At 50.8% G+C, this 16,118-nt stretch overlaps 5 protein-coding genes across 5 annotated transcripts; 3 read left to right on the top strand and 2 right to left on the bottom strand.

Moving 5' to 3' along the window:
• Nucleotides 1-2,661: 2,661 nt before the first annotated feature.
• Nucleotides 2,662-3,446, top strand: CTRU02_212634 (uncharacterized protein; the record flags this gene model as incomplete). The annotated part of the gene is made up of 2 exons (XM_036723535.1): nt 2,662-2,991; nt 3,063-3,446. The coding sequence occupies 2 exons, from the start codon at nt 2,662-2,664 to the stop codon at nt 3,444-3,446; spliced, it is 714 nt and encodes a 237-aa protein (XP_036584811.1).
• Nucleotides 3,447-6,225: 2,779 nt separating this feature from the next.
• CTRU02_212635 (Macrophage migration inhibitory factor) lies at nt 6,226-7,497 on the top strand (the record flags this gene model as incomplete). The annotated part of the gene is made up of 3 exons (XM_036723534.1): nt 6,226-6,642; nt 6,698-7,093; nt 7,147-7,497. The coding sequence occupies 3 exons, from the start codon at nt 6,226-6,228 to the stop codon at nt 7,495-7,497; spliced, it is 1,164 nt and encodes a 387-aa protein (XP_036584810.1).
• A 1,840-nt stretch (nt 7,498-9,337) lies between these two features.
• Nucleotides 9,338-10,624, top strand: CTRU02_212636 (uncharacterized protein; the record flags this gene model as incomplete). Its single annotated transcript, XM_036723533.1, has 3 exons — nt 9,338-9,555; nt 9,610-9,711; nt 9,766-10,624. The coding sequence occupies 3 exons, from the start codon at nt 9,338-9,340 to the stop codon at nt 10,622-10,624; spliced, it is 1,179 nt and encodes a 392-aa protein (XP_036584809.1).
• A 321-nt stretch (nt 10,625-10,945) lies between these two features.
• Nucleotides 10,946-13,645, bottom strand: CTRU02_212637 (anaphase-promoting complex component cut20 apc4; the record flags this gene model as incomplete). Its single annotated transcript, XM_070205885.1, has 7 exons — nt 10,946-11,262; nt 11,318-11,470; nt 11,522-11,579; nt 11,633-12,343; nt 12,398-12,983; nt 13,032-13,359; nt 13,414-13,645. The coding sequence occupies 7 exons, from the start codon at nt 13,643-13,645 to the stop codon at nt 10,946-10,948; spliced, it is 2,385 nt and encodes a 794-aa protein (XP_070060278.1).
• A 626-nt stretch (nt 13,646-14,271) lies between these two features.
• On the bottom strand, nt 14,272-16,035 carry CTRU02_212638 (adaptor complexes medium subunit family protein; the record flags this gene model as incomplete). The annotated part of the gene is made up of 5 exons (XM_070205886.1): nt 14,272-14,361; nt 14,416-15,223; nt 15,277-15,479; nt 15,533-15,976; nt 16,033-16,035. 5 exons carry the CDS (start codon nt 16,033-16,035, stop codon nt 14,272-14,274), a joined length of 1,548 nt encoding a protein of 515 aa, XP_070060279.1.
• Nucleotides 16,036-16,118: the final 83 nt, after the last annotated feature.

Raw genomic sequence — 16,118 nt, forward strand, 5'->3', positions numbered from 1 at the left:
AGCCGAGATAGGTTGTACACTTATGATGACCAATATCTGCGGTTCTCGTGGATAACGACCAAAAGAGAGAGCAGTCCGTTTGGCCGGCCGTAAGCTGGTAGGTCTGTAGATCGGCGGGATGCAGAGGCGGGTGATGGACGCCTTGGTTGGTTCCAGTCCGTTGGGCTGATTCAGGGGTCAGGGGTCGGGACGTGGTATGTCTCGGTGGCTGCTGTAGTCTGCTTATGCTGTAGTCTGTGTGAGAGCCGTGGTGCTTGTTGTTCATTGGTTGGTTGACCTTGTTCTCCGCGCCCTATCCCTCGCTTCGTTACTGCCATCTCAGCTGAACTCAAGTACGTATTGGCCGCCAACTCGGCCAGAATTTCTGTAATCAGTGACATTTTATCAGGAACCTGCAAGGGAAAGCCCGATACTCCGACGAGGGGCCTCTCTGGGCTCTGAATGGCAGAAGAGCCTACTCGCCACGCCAGAGCTCATGCGAATAGTGATAGAGTCTCTGGCTGACTTGTCACGTTGATTTTTAATAATGCGTCACCGAGGGTCAAACCAGGCGTTTGGGTCTTCTGATCCTGAGGGACGACTTGAGGTGCCGTGCCCGCGTTGGGCTTCCCCATGGCGCCATTATGAGACCTCGAGCATGTTAATCCGCCTGTCAGTTGTTGGTTACTCCATGGCTGAACTCTGAACCCCACACAGTCTTTGACTGCCGAACTCCGGTGCTGGCCAGGCCTAGCTGAGGACCAGTACACACCACCTCTTTTTTTTCTTCGTGAGAACTACTGTTCGAAAACCGAGCATGAACTGATCCGCATTCCATGGCCGGTGGGCGCATTGAGGCTGAGCAGGCAATTTCCCACTCTCCATTGATTTTTCATCATGTCTGCTTTGTTGGGAGTCGGACATTGACGTCAGGTACAAAGATGTAAAAATGCCGTAGAGGCTGGTATAAACTCGGGTAACCAGTGGCATTTTCCCCATTTTACGGGCGAGTAACACTATCTGTACCATTTAAAAAAAAAAAAAAAAAAAACCAACCAAAAAAAAACCGTGTTTACATGTGGAATACGCGGCCCCAGCCGAAAAATGCTAATGTATCCTAGCAAAAGTACCTAGAGTCATGGGGGTGTGTGGGTGGGTGATATAGTGGCCGTGAGGCTGAAAGTACAAGCTTAGTGTGACATTGACAAGCCGACATTGACAAGCCGACAGGGAGGTGGAGGGTGTGTTCTGAAGTTGTGATCTTAGCGAATGCCATCCGACAATGTTTGCTGCCTTCGTTTCCGATAGGACAGGCTGTGGCGCTGCTGCCAATCGGACAGCCTTGTCATCGACGTTCACCGGAGCTAGCAATTTGGCTCCGCGAGCCTCGTTGTCGTTGTCGTTTGAATGCTTACCTGACCCGCGGAAGAGGCTTTTACCCCTTGCCAGTCGATACACCCCTGTTGATGTGGAATCATTCAGAAAGCTTTGGGAAGGGAAAAACGCCACCGGTTCAATGTGTGCTGCATGTCGCAGTTCGAAAGACAAGACGTATTCCTGGGGATGGAAAGTCGTACATTGCCTAGCCTGTTCAATAAGAGGCTTGGCAGACAGTTTCGCAGTGGGCCCTCACGTACCCCCCGTCTTATTGATTCTCCGGGTAGATGCAAAAGTCCGAGCCTGCTCGAATGCCTCCGGCAGGTGCTTGAAATTGAGAAACAAAAACAAGTCTTACCGAAGCACAGTGACTGTGTACCTCAAACAACTGGAGTAGAACCAGGTACCATAAACTGTTTGATGCATATACGAAGATGCAAATTTCTTGTTTCGGCATTGGCGAAAGTAACCACGGGATTGAACGGCTCCGAGGACCTATTCAACAGATTGCGTCCCGTCTGGAGCATACATACATAGTAAGCCAGCAAAACTTGACGCTAATCAATGGCTTAACTAAAATCACGTGACATATCACTTGATGAAAGCACCGCTTATTCAGCAACTCAGTCCGCTGCTCTGTTCCATCATCTCCTAAGGCCTTTGACCCCACACATCCCGCTTGACGTGAGCTTAATCTTCGGATCACCTTTTGACGGCGGCAACCGAAAAAGCCATCAAAGTCTCATCCCTGTCCCAAAGCACCCTTCATCGTGATGTTATTCATGACCGGCGAATAGCCGTCAGTATTTCAATTTATTTAAGGATATCAGCGTGCCTCCTTTGGTCTTATCACAGGCCCTCCCGCTTCTAAGCGCCCAGGATGACCAAAAATGGGACCGGCATTGGAGGACAGCTAACCAATCCGCTGCTGAACCGCTCTTGCAGGGTCCCTGATCATCTCCAATTCGGCACCTCCAAACGTTGCAAGCGCGGCTATCTTGCATCGGCGCAACGCTCGTAATGATAATCTTAGACGGCATCTAATTACCCCAGAGTTTGACTAGATTTACGCGCTGCCTTCTCCGGCGGCGCAAAGCGGTTAACTGATTCCTGTCTGTCGTATTTGTATGCGACAGAGTCCCCCTTTCGAAGACTGGACATGGCATAATCAATACCTCGCTTTTTATTTCTCATTTCCTACGTCTCATTTCCTTTACCACTGTCTTCGGCCTACAATTTTTGTCATATTATCTTCTTTAATTTGTTTCACCCGAGAAGATTTGCGGGCCAGTCTCTATTCCCATCATGTCTTCAGAAATGAAAAACGTCCCCCAAATCTCAAATTTCGAGGTCGATCCCGAAGACACTCATTCTGCACCAAAAGCCCACCTCCTCAAGACAGTTGATGCCGCAAGAATCAGCTTGACTACTCTTGCTTTTCTTGCAAGTATCACCATTCTCGGCGTATCAGCAGATGCTCTAGCAGTCTACGACGCAACCCATGTCCCTGCCAGCTTCCTGCTTCCGCTTTGGCCAGATGCCTTCGATTTGCGCCCGACAGTAGCTCTGGTCGCCGGCAGCTCCATTATCATTGTCGTCAACTTGGTCTCGCTGATCTTCAGTCGAGTACAGTTTGTAAGTCAGGCAGATCGTCCACTTGGACAAGATGAAGTATGATGACATGAACTTGAGCTAATACGGAAAAGTTGTGCGGGAAAACCATGATCCACAACTCAGTAACTATGGCTGCTCCGGCTATTGGGCTAGTGGCTGCCGTGATTGCCATGTCCTTCTTCTACGGGATCAACGCCTCGACCACAGTAGATACCCTCCAGAGCTGGAGCTGCCGCTGGTCCGATGTGGTAATGATGACGCGACCACATTTCGGAACTCTATGCAAGCAAAGCAAGGCCGGTCTTTACCTGTCCATCTTGCTGATCCCGGTCGAGGCTATCATCTTGGGAGCTGGTGCGTACCAGATTATTCTTGAGAAGAACCTTAGCAGAGCCAGCGGTGTTGTTCAAGGACGGCGCAAGTCCGGAAGCCCGGCACCCTCGTCGGTCAGAGACATTGAAGGGGAGGACAACTAGCTTACCGGGCCGGAACCGCGGTAAGATGGGAGATTTTTTGCCATCCTGGCGGCTGTTGGGCGTTAGTTGATGGGACGAGTATAGGGAGAATTTACTATAAACGGACGAAAATGTGCCGTATGCGCTGCTTTGGATTTTGCGTTCAGGTTAACCCCAAAACTGTGAGATAGATGAAGAGACATGAAGACAGAGAGAAAAAGAGAGAGAGAGCGGCAGGGCTTAGCCGCGTCACATGTGTACTAAACAGTAAGGTTTTCTTTTATGGGTAGTTTCTTCGTCACTGTCTACACAGCTTGCGAGGTTTTTTGATGGGCGGATTGCCATCGTCGATCCGAAATTGATCCATTGTTCAATTTCCAGCGCTGCCTCTTGGTCGACTCAGAAACGACCAGATTGCGGCCGCATTCGGCAGCAGCGAATATCAGTGAAAATACTAGCCTACAGCCACGGAGGGTATCGAAAGTGGTCCACCTGAGCCCTACTGGGACAAATGCAGATATGAGAGGGGGGCCCAGGCAGCTTTGAGCTCAAGGCCATAGCTGTTTGCGGACGGTGCGTCACGATGCAAAAATTTCAGCTTGTGCCGTCGTCCCGACGATCAGGTACACTTTATCAGCTTCGAATGAGGGTTTGACCTGCTGGAGAGGGTATGCGGTCGACGAAGCAAGACTAGGTTCTTACATGCATGATGGCAAATTGATGATCCTTCCCTTGGGTGACTGAAGCCCAGGCCCACCAGGTCAAGGCCACATTTGTCCCGGCTAAATACTTGGAAACCCCCCCCCCCTCGGTGATGATGTCTAGGGCGGCTCCCATCAAATTTCAGTGGAACGCCTCCAAGCCACAAGAGGGGACACAGACCTCTCACTCATGAGCTGTAGAGGTGCTGGTAAAATTGGTAGTGGTCCAGATGAACCACCAAGTCCCGCTACAAGTGCTGGAGGCTACCGAGCAACTGGACAAACGCCGCTTTGGTCCCTGGTAGTGGATTCTAGCCCACCAACAACAGCCCCAGCAGAACCCCATCCCCGCTATTTCTCCGAGCTCGCATGCCCTTGATGCTTAGGGAGATGAGGACCAGGTCGTCCCTGCAGTAAACAATTCCCCGGAAACATGTACATACCGTCCCATCTTTTTCTCCCCGCCACGGCCTGGGCAGGTCTTGATTCGCCATGGATCTCTGGGCTCAGTCAAGTGACGGCCCGAAGGACAACTAAATCAGACGATAGGAGCGCGTTGGAGCAGTCTTGGAAGTCCAAATGTGCCAGAAAGGAGCAAGCACACGACCCGCAATCCACGCGAAAACAGCAAACAACGCTCGATATGTCAATGTCGCCGCCATGCCACGCTCCGTCTACCATGCGGCTGGCCGAGGAGCTTCCTGCTGTATGCCGTTGGCTGCCCTGCTATTCCACTCTATTTGATGTGATAAATGGCAGTAGCCCGATTTGGGTTTCCGCCATGTGCCCAAGAGACGACCGAATGGTCCTTGGACCCTGCCATGTCTAGGTGCTTACCTACCCCGTCTCTAGTGTAGAAGCTGCCCTCGACGATGTCTTCTATGCTACGCCGCTTTGGCATTGGCAACAGGAAGGCCCCTGTCTGATGGAAACACAGCGAATCTCTTTGTAGCAGGGATTCGGCCGGATACATCTCAGTCAGTGTCGTGTGCTACACTCGAAGAGATCTCAGTGTCGCAACTAAGATGGGAAGAACCCTTAATCAGACAATTCAGTGATGGTCCAGGTGCTGGCGGCTGAGTATCGCAGCGATGTTTCTATTTCCCCGTTGGCTTCGGCAAGCCGAGGGTAGTCCTTGACAACATGTTTACCAATCTCTCGTCGCCGCATTTGCAGAGCAAGGAAGCTCAGAAATGGATACGGCTCGTTGATCGTGGGGCAAGAAGACAAGCATTGGTCCTTGGGGGAGGCGAGCAAAGCAGAGGCAAACTGAGACCGAGATAGAGGAGGTGAGTTAAGTTTGTCCAATCCAGCCCAGTCCAGCCCGACTCCTTTCTCTATCTTTCCTCCTTCCGTTCATACTGATCGGCCTGTCTTGCATTGAAACCGGGCTCGTCAAGCGCAAAGAAAGACGAGGTGCGCATCGAGCCTTGGCTGCTTCCGTTTTCAACCATTCCTGGTGGCCCCTCATAGCTCTTTGCGGTGCACTGTGGCTACAGCCAGCAACACCTCTGTAGTCCTTGCTCGTATATAACAGTCCCCTTAAACAACATGCAGTCACACTCCCTTTTGGTTCGATCGTCCAGCTGTTCCCCTCTCGCTGAACCCTCGAAACTTACAATTTCTTCTCACAACATATCCTTACTGCCACATCTTGTCTGCGTGTGAGAACCAACATTGGGAAAGGAAATATCAGCAACTCGGTTTTCTGGTGGTTGGACCCTCCTTCAACCTCTTGCAACCCTGCGTTTCTGGCACTCGCCATCTCCTTACTACGAAAAGCTCTGGGCTTCAAAGTGCACGAGTTGTCTTCACTCTCATAGCTTGACAGCTGAGGACATTGCGCCAAGTCCAAGGGGGCTCTAGTCGACAACTTCGATTCAATTTGTTGGAATTGTTTGTGAAAAGTTATTCGTTCGAGCCGCTTTCGGTACGTGTCAAGCTAAATAGACTTCTGCGTTGGTGAGAAGGAGACTAACACGGCCGCTGCTAGTAAGACGCCGTTTCAAGCCGAATACGTCTAATACGCCCCCCACGAGCTCCAAGCACTCCCAAGTCCGCCTTTTATCTCAAGTTCTGCCCTCACAGACGTCGCAGAAATGGCCGACCAACTCTCCCCGCCAGCTTCCCCCCCGAACCCTTCCACCACTGCTGCCAGCCTCAATACCGATAAGGTCGTTTCCACGCCGGTCACACCCGAAAACAAGCGGGTTTCTATCGCACCCAACTCTAACAGATTCTCTACCTACGGCGACCGAAAGATGAGTCGCCGTCCGTCTACCGCGCCGGCCCCTATCGTCGAGAGAGGAGGAGATGGATTAACGAGGGACGTCAACCACTCACTTCCTGGCGATGGCATTCGTAACAACCGGAAGTCCAAGACACAGACCGAAATGGCCAAGCGCCGTAGCTCATACTACGAGGAGGCTTTCCAAGGGGATAGAGAGTCCAATGTTGTCAAGGACCGCGTCTATAGCGAAGCCATTGTTATGGCTGAGCTTCGTACCAACGTGATCGTAGGTCGTACCTGTTGCATTCACACAAATGTCACTGTGACTGACACCCCTCGAGATCAGTGACGAATTTAGCTTTATCACCGACTTTTCGTACCAGCTCTCTGTCAGGTACCAGCGACCAGTATCTTCGATAGTGGTTAACTTGCAGCACGGTGCCTGCATGCTGTTTGGGGGCACCTTCGAGCCAGCTTACACATTGGCTGTGCACGCTCTGACTAATGAAGTTGGCATCACCAAGAATAAGAGAAACGCTGCTCTGCTTCAGAAACACCTACACGAATCTATTGGCGTCTCACCCGCTCGAGGCTATGTCAAATTCGTTGAGGTTCCTGCTGAGAACATGGCCTGCAACGGCAAGACCACTGCATCCCAGATTGCGGAGGTAACGGGTGAAGCCGAGGAGACTATTGCTGAGCGTCGTGCCCGTAACCGCAAGAGCATCGCTGGCAAGGCAAGTCACCAGGAATAGGAGCAATATAAGCCAGTCATGCTAATTTTTTTTAGTCCATGTCTGCGTTTCGACATGGATCCATTGTTGGAACCAGGAAGGGCTCTGTCTTCGATTTCAAAAGAACGTCCATGATAGGCCCAAAGGATACCTCCATGGCCATCAATGAGCTTACCCCTCCTCATAGCGCAACTGATGCGCCTTCTATTCCTCCCATTCCCGAGCAACACGCCCAGAACATTACCAGCATAGATGAGAAGAGAGAGGTACCTACCAAGGAGGTTGAGACATCTTCTATCAACCAAAGCCACCTAACACCCCCAAAGAAGACAAAGCGTAAGGGCAACTTCGTCAGCTCGTTGTTCTCCCGCTCCCCTAAGACGGCCATATCTACAGCCTCCTCCTAGACGACTTAAATCTACGACGAAATTTATCCTAATATTTCTTTTGTATTGCTATTTAGTTGGATTGAGGCAGTGGCGACTTAAATTGGAATCCTGGAGGCTGGAAGCACCGAAAGCACTGTGTCGTAGAAAAAGGGAAGTAGAACTTGGAGTTCTGCATATCACAGCCTGCCTGGGCGGTAGCTTTAAGTTGCATTCTGGGGATACTAGTCAACTATAGTATATGTACTTTCTAGTAATCCGGGCATGGGTAGGAGTAAGATAGCTTCATAGACTTTGGAGCCAACTTTACTCGGCCATAAAGCATTCGTTAACTATACCTTTATTTACTCTTATAAACCGCCCTCAATGATTCAGAGAGCTGACCTTTATGTAAACGTAAATCCGGGGCTTCCCCAAAGACTACTACTAGCTTCAAAGCGAGTCTGTCGATATTCCACACAAGTCTGCAAAGTTTACTTGTGCTGCGTATTTTCATCAAGGTACAATTTACCTGGCAAGGTTGGCCATCATGATGATTTAGGTGGAGTGAGATGGAGTAGATGGGCAGGGATGTGATCTCGCTTAATTATTAAATTGGGCTTTCAGGAGGACCCAAGCACCCCAAGCAGCCAAGGTTCCTAATTGGACTGCACTTCCGGATCGTTATCTTATCGCCGCTACTGCATTATCCTTCCACTCCCGTGGTCACCTGCCAATTGCTTCACCCCGTCACTCGCCTTACCCACTCCACAGCTGCGACTACTAGTGACCTCCGACAGTTAACCACGGTAGTAGGCTGGCGTAAACTGGTCCTGCGGACGAATTTCTAACGACAACCATAAATTGTCTTCCATCTCAAGGGCTGCTTCTTTGATTTACTAGACGAATTAGTTACCCTGTGGTCGAGGCTTTTAGCTGGGGTTGGCAGCTTTTCTTCATCCTTCGTCGGTCTCTGCGGTTACGGGGCAACTTTACTGAGCGCTGTTGCTGCAGGCAGAGAGTTGTTCCTCGACGAACGACGGCGGAATTGTTTTCAGCGGTATTGTGTCATATCACCACCCTTGTTCAGCCGCGTATTGAGGCTCAGAAGTTGAAGATGGAGGTGAGACATCAGCTATTTCTTTACTGTTTACTTCTACCTCATCACGTCTGCTACATCTCCCAATATCTTTCATTTTGTGCCTCAAGAAGATTTCTACTCATGAGACCCGTCACCTGAGTTGGACAGCATAGGGCTTCGCCGCTTGACTTGAGCCTCTGCCAGAGAAGACGACTTCTGTCAACTTAATGTAATTTCCTGCAGGCTCCTTTCACAGCTGGAAATTTGTCAGCTTATGCCAGCCGCGCCACTATTATCAACGATGGCCAGGCAGGGCCAGGACTTATGTACGACGAGTGGTCGAGTCACGACCTCGTCATATGAACCAGAAGGGCTGAGTCACTGTTGTTGTGGATGATGCTGGTCTTGTGTGACGGTGAGATCAGCGCGCGCAGCGTCTTAGTCTCGCAATACGCAGGGATTTGAGCAGGCGAGTGCGGCTTCATCTTTTAGGAGGATGCGCTAGCCTCACGCCAGGTTCCAGCTGTGCCTAATCGTCGGGAGCGGTCGTATTCGGCCTGTGGCCTATCAAGCTGCAACTCTGCCCGCGGGCGACTTGAACGAGAGCGGGCAAAGAGTCCCTACAGTCTGAAGGCCTATGCAGACATATAGCCTATGTCTTGTAGTTTCAGGCCCTCTGAGGTTGTGGCAGAAATATCCACAGCTCTGTGAGAGATTTGCAATTCACAGCATTGCTGTATTCAGAGACTACGTCCCGAAGGGACAAAGCTAAGGATAATTACTTGTTGCCTAGGACCCAAAATGGTCACATGGCCAGAATCCCTGCTGTCCCAAGTGGTCGACAGCACAGGGATTAAAAGTGAAGATGTCATTTATAGTCCAGCGCAACTAACGCTCCAGCGTGTCTACAATCAGAGCCTTCAAGGAGTGCCAACAAAAGATGGGAGCAAGCCTCTGGAGGCTCCCATGGGGCCACCAGGCAAAGGGAAGCCCAGACTTCTCTTGATGGGCCAGAGACGGTGAGCACACATTCGTAATACTGAGCATCGAAACAATTTATTGATTGCTCAAAGGAGTGGCAAGTCTTCAATATCGAGTGTTGTCTTCCACAAGCTTCCTCCGAACGAAACGCTCTTCCTTGAATCAACAGCGCGTATCCAAAAAGACTCCATGGCGTGAGTAACCACATGCCTTCCCGCCTGCCCAAGATAGCCAACTAACAGCTCTAGATCCTTCATGGATTACCAAGTCTGGGATTTCCCTGGACAGATCGACTTCTTCGAGAACCCAAATTTCGATATGGACGCCATCTTCGGCGAGATCGGTGCCCTGATTTGGGTCATTGACGCGCAGGATGACTATCTCGAGGCCGTCGCTCGCCTCAACGCCACTGTCCTGAACCTGCAACGTTTCTACCCCAATATAAATATTGAGGTTTTCATTCACAAAGTCGACGGCCTGTCAGATGACTACAAGCTCGATATCCAGCGCGACATCACCATCCGAATCCAGGATGAGCTGTCGGATCACGGCTTCGAGAACGCGCCTGTGACGTTCCACCTGACGTCCATCTACAACCACTCCATTTTTGAGGCCTTTTCAAAAGTCATCCAGAAGCTCATCCCGCAGCTTGGCACACTCGAGGCCATGCTCACCAACCTCTGTCGTACATGCCGCTTCGAAAAGGCGTATCTCTTTGACGTACTGTCCAAGATCTACATCGCCACTGACTCCGCAACAGCGGACATGGCGAGCTATGAAATCTGTTCCGATTACATTGATGTGATTATCGACATCACCGAAGTGTACGGATCTTGGCCGCGGTCCGATGGCCAGCGAAAGCGTCTCGAGGCTGAGCCGTGGAATGCAAAGGTCGAGGATCAGGTGGCATGCAACTGGGCAGAGAGCTGCATGGTTCTACACGACTCACAGCGGCCCATTATGCTGCGCGAGGTTGATAGGTATCTTGCGCTTGTCGCCATCATGAAGGAGGATTCCTATGACCGAATGCCGCTCGTTAACATGAATGTCGAGGCTGTCGTCCAGGGAGTAACCGAGTTTTTTGAGATCACCAAGTCGAGAAAGTGAGCAGATCTGAATGATGACTGATGGAGTGCGGGAAGTACCAAAAGAAGAGCCAGTGGTTCTTAGGGGTCATGCTTGTAAAGTACGTCTGTCTTGTCTACGAATGAATTATTTGATTTGATTTCTCTATTTCGCCTGTCACATTCGTTGGACTTGCCTTCCAGTATTCTACCAACACAAAGACTATGGCATGTTTGACAGCTCATTCAGTGTGGAAGTCTCTAGAAGGGATGCTAATACACCCATACGCTTCTTACTGCGCGGTGTGAAGCGCTTCGGCGGTACTTTAAACATGTTACCCGGCGAGGCAGACACGGGCGTCTTCTAAGCGCTTCGTCGCGGTGTCTCGGCCGGTGTTGTGCCCGAGATGGATTTAGTATTGATGCCGAAAACTTTGTACGTGGTCCGGTTGGAACCGAGAAGACAAATTCGTGCGGGTATTTCGCCGCGGGCGTTGGTGGCATCCTGGATGTCCATTTGCACGGGCGTGAAAGTATGATCCTCGGATAGAGTGGCTACAGTGCATTCTTCTCTGAGACGCCCAGAGAGTGGCGAGTACCCCGGAAGGTTGCCCTCTTCGTAGGGTATGTAATTGAGGGCTTGGCACTGGATAGGAATAGTGATGATGCTAGATGCTTGTCCTAGTAACATGTGAGAAACGTTGAAAACATTATGGTAGAAGATATCTCTTAATACCTTGTTTGCTCACGAGTAAGACCAGCGTGTTGCTGTTCAAGAACTTAAGTTCAACGATTTTGCCTTCTTCTATGGAGAGTGCTGAGACGGTTGTGGTGACGTTGCTGCTGATGCCGTTGATTATGCGGATGGATGTACGGAAGATATAGACTATTTACTTGTTAGGACCAGTGAAGAGGACGCATCGCGGAAAAGAGTACTTGCATTCTTGATCAAGGCCCTCTGCGATTGCTGCGGTGAATGACAGTCCGTCAACGCCGTCCTTTGAACCTTGTTAGCAACCAATACCAGACGCTGCGTCACTGTTGGAGGTACCTCTGTCTTCACTGAGCACATTGTAGAGTCTATTTTAGCGATCCTGCTTCCAAGAATGATTTTGGTCGGCTGTCCGAAGCGAACACTTCGTTTCTGTGCCTCGGCGATATCCTTAAAAATCCCGTTCGCGCGAGCAGTGAGATAGTCCACAAGGAAGCCTACATTCGGGAAGGCCTTCAAGTAAGCTAGTCCCTCTTCCTGGCGGGTAAGCTGTGTGGTAAGTTCGTCAAGCATTGACGCGCCACTCTCAGCACGCTCCCAGTTACTTGAGTAATCGTCTTTCGGAACCTCATCGAGAAAAATGGCCATGTGACTTTGCATCAAATAACCTTCAATGTAAGCAAGAACTTTGCTGGTTTCCATCGTAGCCTCCTTCTCCGTCAACTCGTCAGTAGCTGAACCCGGGGCGGCGAGTCGGTCGATCTGAAAGCGCATCCACGATGAAAAAGCATTGAAAAGATTAAGCTCATCCATTACATTGAGGAGTATCTTGTGGCCCACCATGGTCAGGCAGGAGACGATATCCATGGCCCGAGTGATTTGGGCGACGGAAAAGCCAATGTCGTCGCGAGAGTCGTAGAATTGGGCCAGTCCTCGAAGACGGCTGAGAATGATTGCGCATCGTTCCAAAGCTGGTAGAAGGTTCTCGTGGACCAAACCCCGCAAGTTCTCAAGCCCTGATGTGACGGCTTTGTCCCATCGTTTGTGGCCCTATCAGCTTTGTCAGTCTTGGTGTTTGTCTGGGTACTCGTGTCAACTACTTACACGCTCAGCCAGACTGTCAACTAGCCACTCTCGAACAGGCTCGTATGCGTGACCAGTGACAACTGTGTGGAAAAGAGCTTGGATGATATTTGTTGGTCCACGTGCCATCTGCTCCAGGTCGCCTTCGACACTGCGCAGGAATTTTGTGGGAAGTTCCCTTGTATTCCTGTACTCGACCTGCAAGTGTAACTGTGTTTGCTTCACATATCGTAGCAATTTTTGCAGTGTAGTGAGCTTAGAGGCCAAAAGAGAAATGTTAATAGGGGATGCGGGAATAAATGGCAAGTCCATGGGGACTAAGTACACTGATGGGTCATTGTCGGTCGAAGACCTCAGCAGGAGCGAGTGTGTCGAGACCTCTGGATGCGAGGCATGTTGCATGAGCTGCAAGACGCCTGGCTTGTACAAGGAGGTTGGAAGAGTGTACCGGAAATCGCCAATGACAAAGGAGTCATAAATGCTTAGGTGAAGTCGGCCATCACTTGTGCCTACAACCATCACGAAGACTTGATCGCTGTCTTCCATGTTGAAGGGCTGGAACAGGAACTCAACTCCAGTCCGCAACGTAAAGACGAGGCCGTCTTCTCTACATCAAGGTCAGTCTAGAACTCTAAAGACTGACAAACGGACCTACCCTGATCCAGCACTAGCGGTAGGCAAGGGACTGATCTTGGGCAAAGCAGAGTCGACCTCCAAGAACGCGAGTTCCCGGGGCAGATCCAATGGGGCTGGCTTTCCCGGCAGATCCCACTCCTCCGGTATAAGCTTCTTCCATACTTGAGGCCCTGTCTGCTGGTGGCTAGCTTGGATTTTTCCAACGACGTTGCGCGACCAGCCAATGTGAGTGATTCTGGGGGCAGTTGTGGAATCTCCGCCGACGCGAATATGATGTGCAGCTTTGTTGTTCTCTAGTCCCATTAGTCTCACATACCCATCACTCCAACCCACCGCCAGAAACTGTCCTGTGTTTCTCGTCAATAAGCTAAACGCGAGTCGTCATGGATGTAGATACTTGCCATCAGGCTTCCATCTTACGGCTTGTGGCACCGGCGCCGATTCGCCAGGCTTTGCGAACTGGTGGATTTTAGATACGACCTGGTCCTTGGGTCGATATACCAGCAGATTTTTCCCTGACGCATCCCAGCTAACAGATAGATCTACTGCTGGGTTGCTGGAAGGAAATCCATCGGCAACGCGATGGTCGTACCTGGTCTCGCTGTAGAGTTGAAGGTGTGTGAGATCAGCCATTGCGAAAACTCGAAGCTGTTCGTGACGATGGAAGATTGATGCCTCTGCGAAGGACCATTTCTGGCCCTGTCGGGAAAGCTCTTTGATGAGGTAGAGGGGGATACAATGCAACAACCAAGCCTTGTTGAAAATGTTTTGTGACGGATTCTGAGGTGGTGTGGAAGTTGGCTAGATTCTCATGCAGGTGCTATTCTTCAATGTGTTGGCGTTCCCCTGCTGGTTTTTTGAGGTTCGTGCCTTTCACACATATCTCACTTGCATTCTCGTTCTTAATTTGTGGGAACCATGGGCATCTGTTAGTGGACTGGGGTGCAGATCAGTCGCTGAAAATGAAGGACCTGGCACTGTGCCTTCAGTGTCTAGTCACCAACTTTAATGTGCAATTCTCAGTTACTGGATGCAGGGCAAGCAATGAACACGAAGTTAACAGCAACAGAACAGCTTCTTTTTCACAGAAGGTATGCGCATCCTGCCTTCTAAGGTACGTTTCATTTCATGCAGCCACACTTAATGGCCAGTATCTCCCAACATTGTAAGTAAAACCGCTGCTCGGAAACTCCTGGGCTGGCGCTCAACTTTTGAATTCCAGTCCACTTCACGTTTGTCTAAAGTAGCCTGCCCATTTTCTACTCAATCAAGAAATTGTCCGCATGGGACTTGATCTCCTTAGAGAAGGTTACCTCCTCATCCTCTTCGATCAACGATACACCAATGACCTAATCACTGCGTTAGCAACTTCCAGATTTATGCACTTGATAGCCTTCACTTACGTCAACATCCACAAAAGGAGTCGTCTTAGAGAACCTAACTGTCATGGGGAAGAAATCGTTCTCGTCATTCGTCTCAGCCTCGAACTCGAACGATCCACTCGGATTGTCTTCTGAGACTGTGCCGATGTTCCACTCAAGAGAGTCACCGGAAACCTCATACGAAGCATCGAAGCTGGAGACCACCGGCTCGCTAGCCTGGTAAGGAATAATCACACTGACATCCTTTAGCGTGTCACCACCCGTCAGCTCGTACTCGACCGTCATGTTATACTTGTCCGCATCCTTGTTGATCCAGACGGTGAAGGTAATGGGGCAGGCGCTGGTGTCGTCTGCCTTGGCCGCCGCTCTCCAACGCAGCACACCGACGGACTGGTTCGTAGGGAAACCTCGGGCAGTGTTGCTCATCTGAATAACCTTAGAGCTGTTAAAGAGGTTCTTGTCAACGTTGGGGTGCGTTCGGAACTGGGCGCCGTGAGATGCGTTTGCCGTCAAGTTTAACTTGACCTTCGTCAAACTAGGGTCGGAGATGCGGAGGTTGAGATCACCACTTATCGCGAGGGAATTCAAAGCACCCTCTCGCGAAAGCTTGGCACTGATAGCTTCGTTGACCACGACATGAATGGCGTCGCGGTCGAGAGTTGAAGAGACACGAGATTCCGCTGCAGGCTCGGGAGCGTGAACCGGCTGTGGTGTAATTAGGGGCGTATCATCGACCTCTGCTCCCATCTCGCCACGGACACGCTCAAACATGTCCGTCGTTTTGGACTTCTTGCCCAATTGCATACCCTTGCCCTTGGGTGCGCTCAGCCTAGTCGCGTTAGTTGCTGTCTATTTTTACTGGCCTGCCAACGTCAAACTCACTTGTTGAAGGTCTTGTTCTTCTCAGCCTCGTATGAATCGTATGTATCCGTCGGAGTCGGGCGCGTAGGAGGGGTGTAGGTCGGGTATGAGGGGGTCCTCGGCATTCCACCGCCAATACGGCCAGCGCGGGCTGACTCCTTGCGCTGCATCTCCAGCTGCTTGGCCTTGCGCTTGCGCTCCTCAGTGGCTTCCAATTCTTTGTTCTGTAGGATAAGTTAGTGCATCGTCGTCTCTGCCAATGACCGGGATGACTGACTCTCGCAATGATCTCTTGGATACGCTCTTCGTGACTCTCCATCTCGAGGAAGGTCTTGATCTGGCTAATGGTCAAGTTCTCGCGATAGCCAAGAGTCACAAGCTCGTCAAAGGCGCTAAGCAGTTCGTAGGCATTCTTCAGAATCTCTCGCTCGTCAAGGCTCTTGCATGTGCTAGTGACCACCTGCGCAAACAGGTGCAGAGAGTCGATATCTTGGAGGATGTTGGATTGGCGGTTGGTGATGAGAACCATGTAAAGCTCATCCAATGGCTGGTAGACAAAGCGTACATTATCTTGCTCGACGGTCGTGTGCTGGGTACCGCTGTCGGCCAGCTTCGGGAAGGACGCGAGGAGCGCCTCGATGCGAGATCGTGGCATCTCCCTGAACTGGCGGGAGAGGACAGCTTTCCCGCCTCGGGTGCAGATCGACGCTGCGAGGACAACCTAGACGAATCAGCATCCTAACACCGTGGGAATAGTGAGTGGCAGGTAGTTTTCACCATTTTGGACGGAGTGCTGTGGCAGATGTAAAACGAATTGGTGATGTTGGGTGGCTGTCGCAACTTCAACTCAAGGTCCCAGGCCA

This window comes from Colletotrichum truncatum (assembly GCF_014235925.2).
Source record: "Colletotrichum truncatum strain CMES1059 chromosome Unknown Contig_0009, whole genome shotgun sequence".
Classification (NCBI taxonomy): Eukaryota; Fungi; Ascomycota; class Sordariomycetes; order Glomerellales; family Glomerellaceae; genus Colletotrichum; species Colletotrichum truncatum.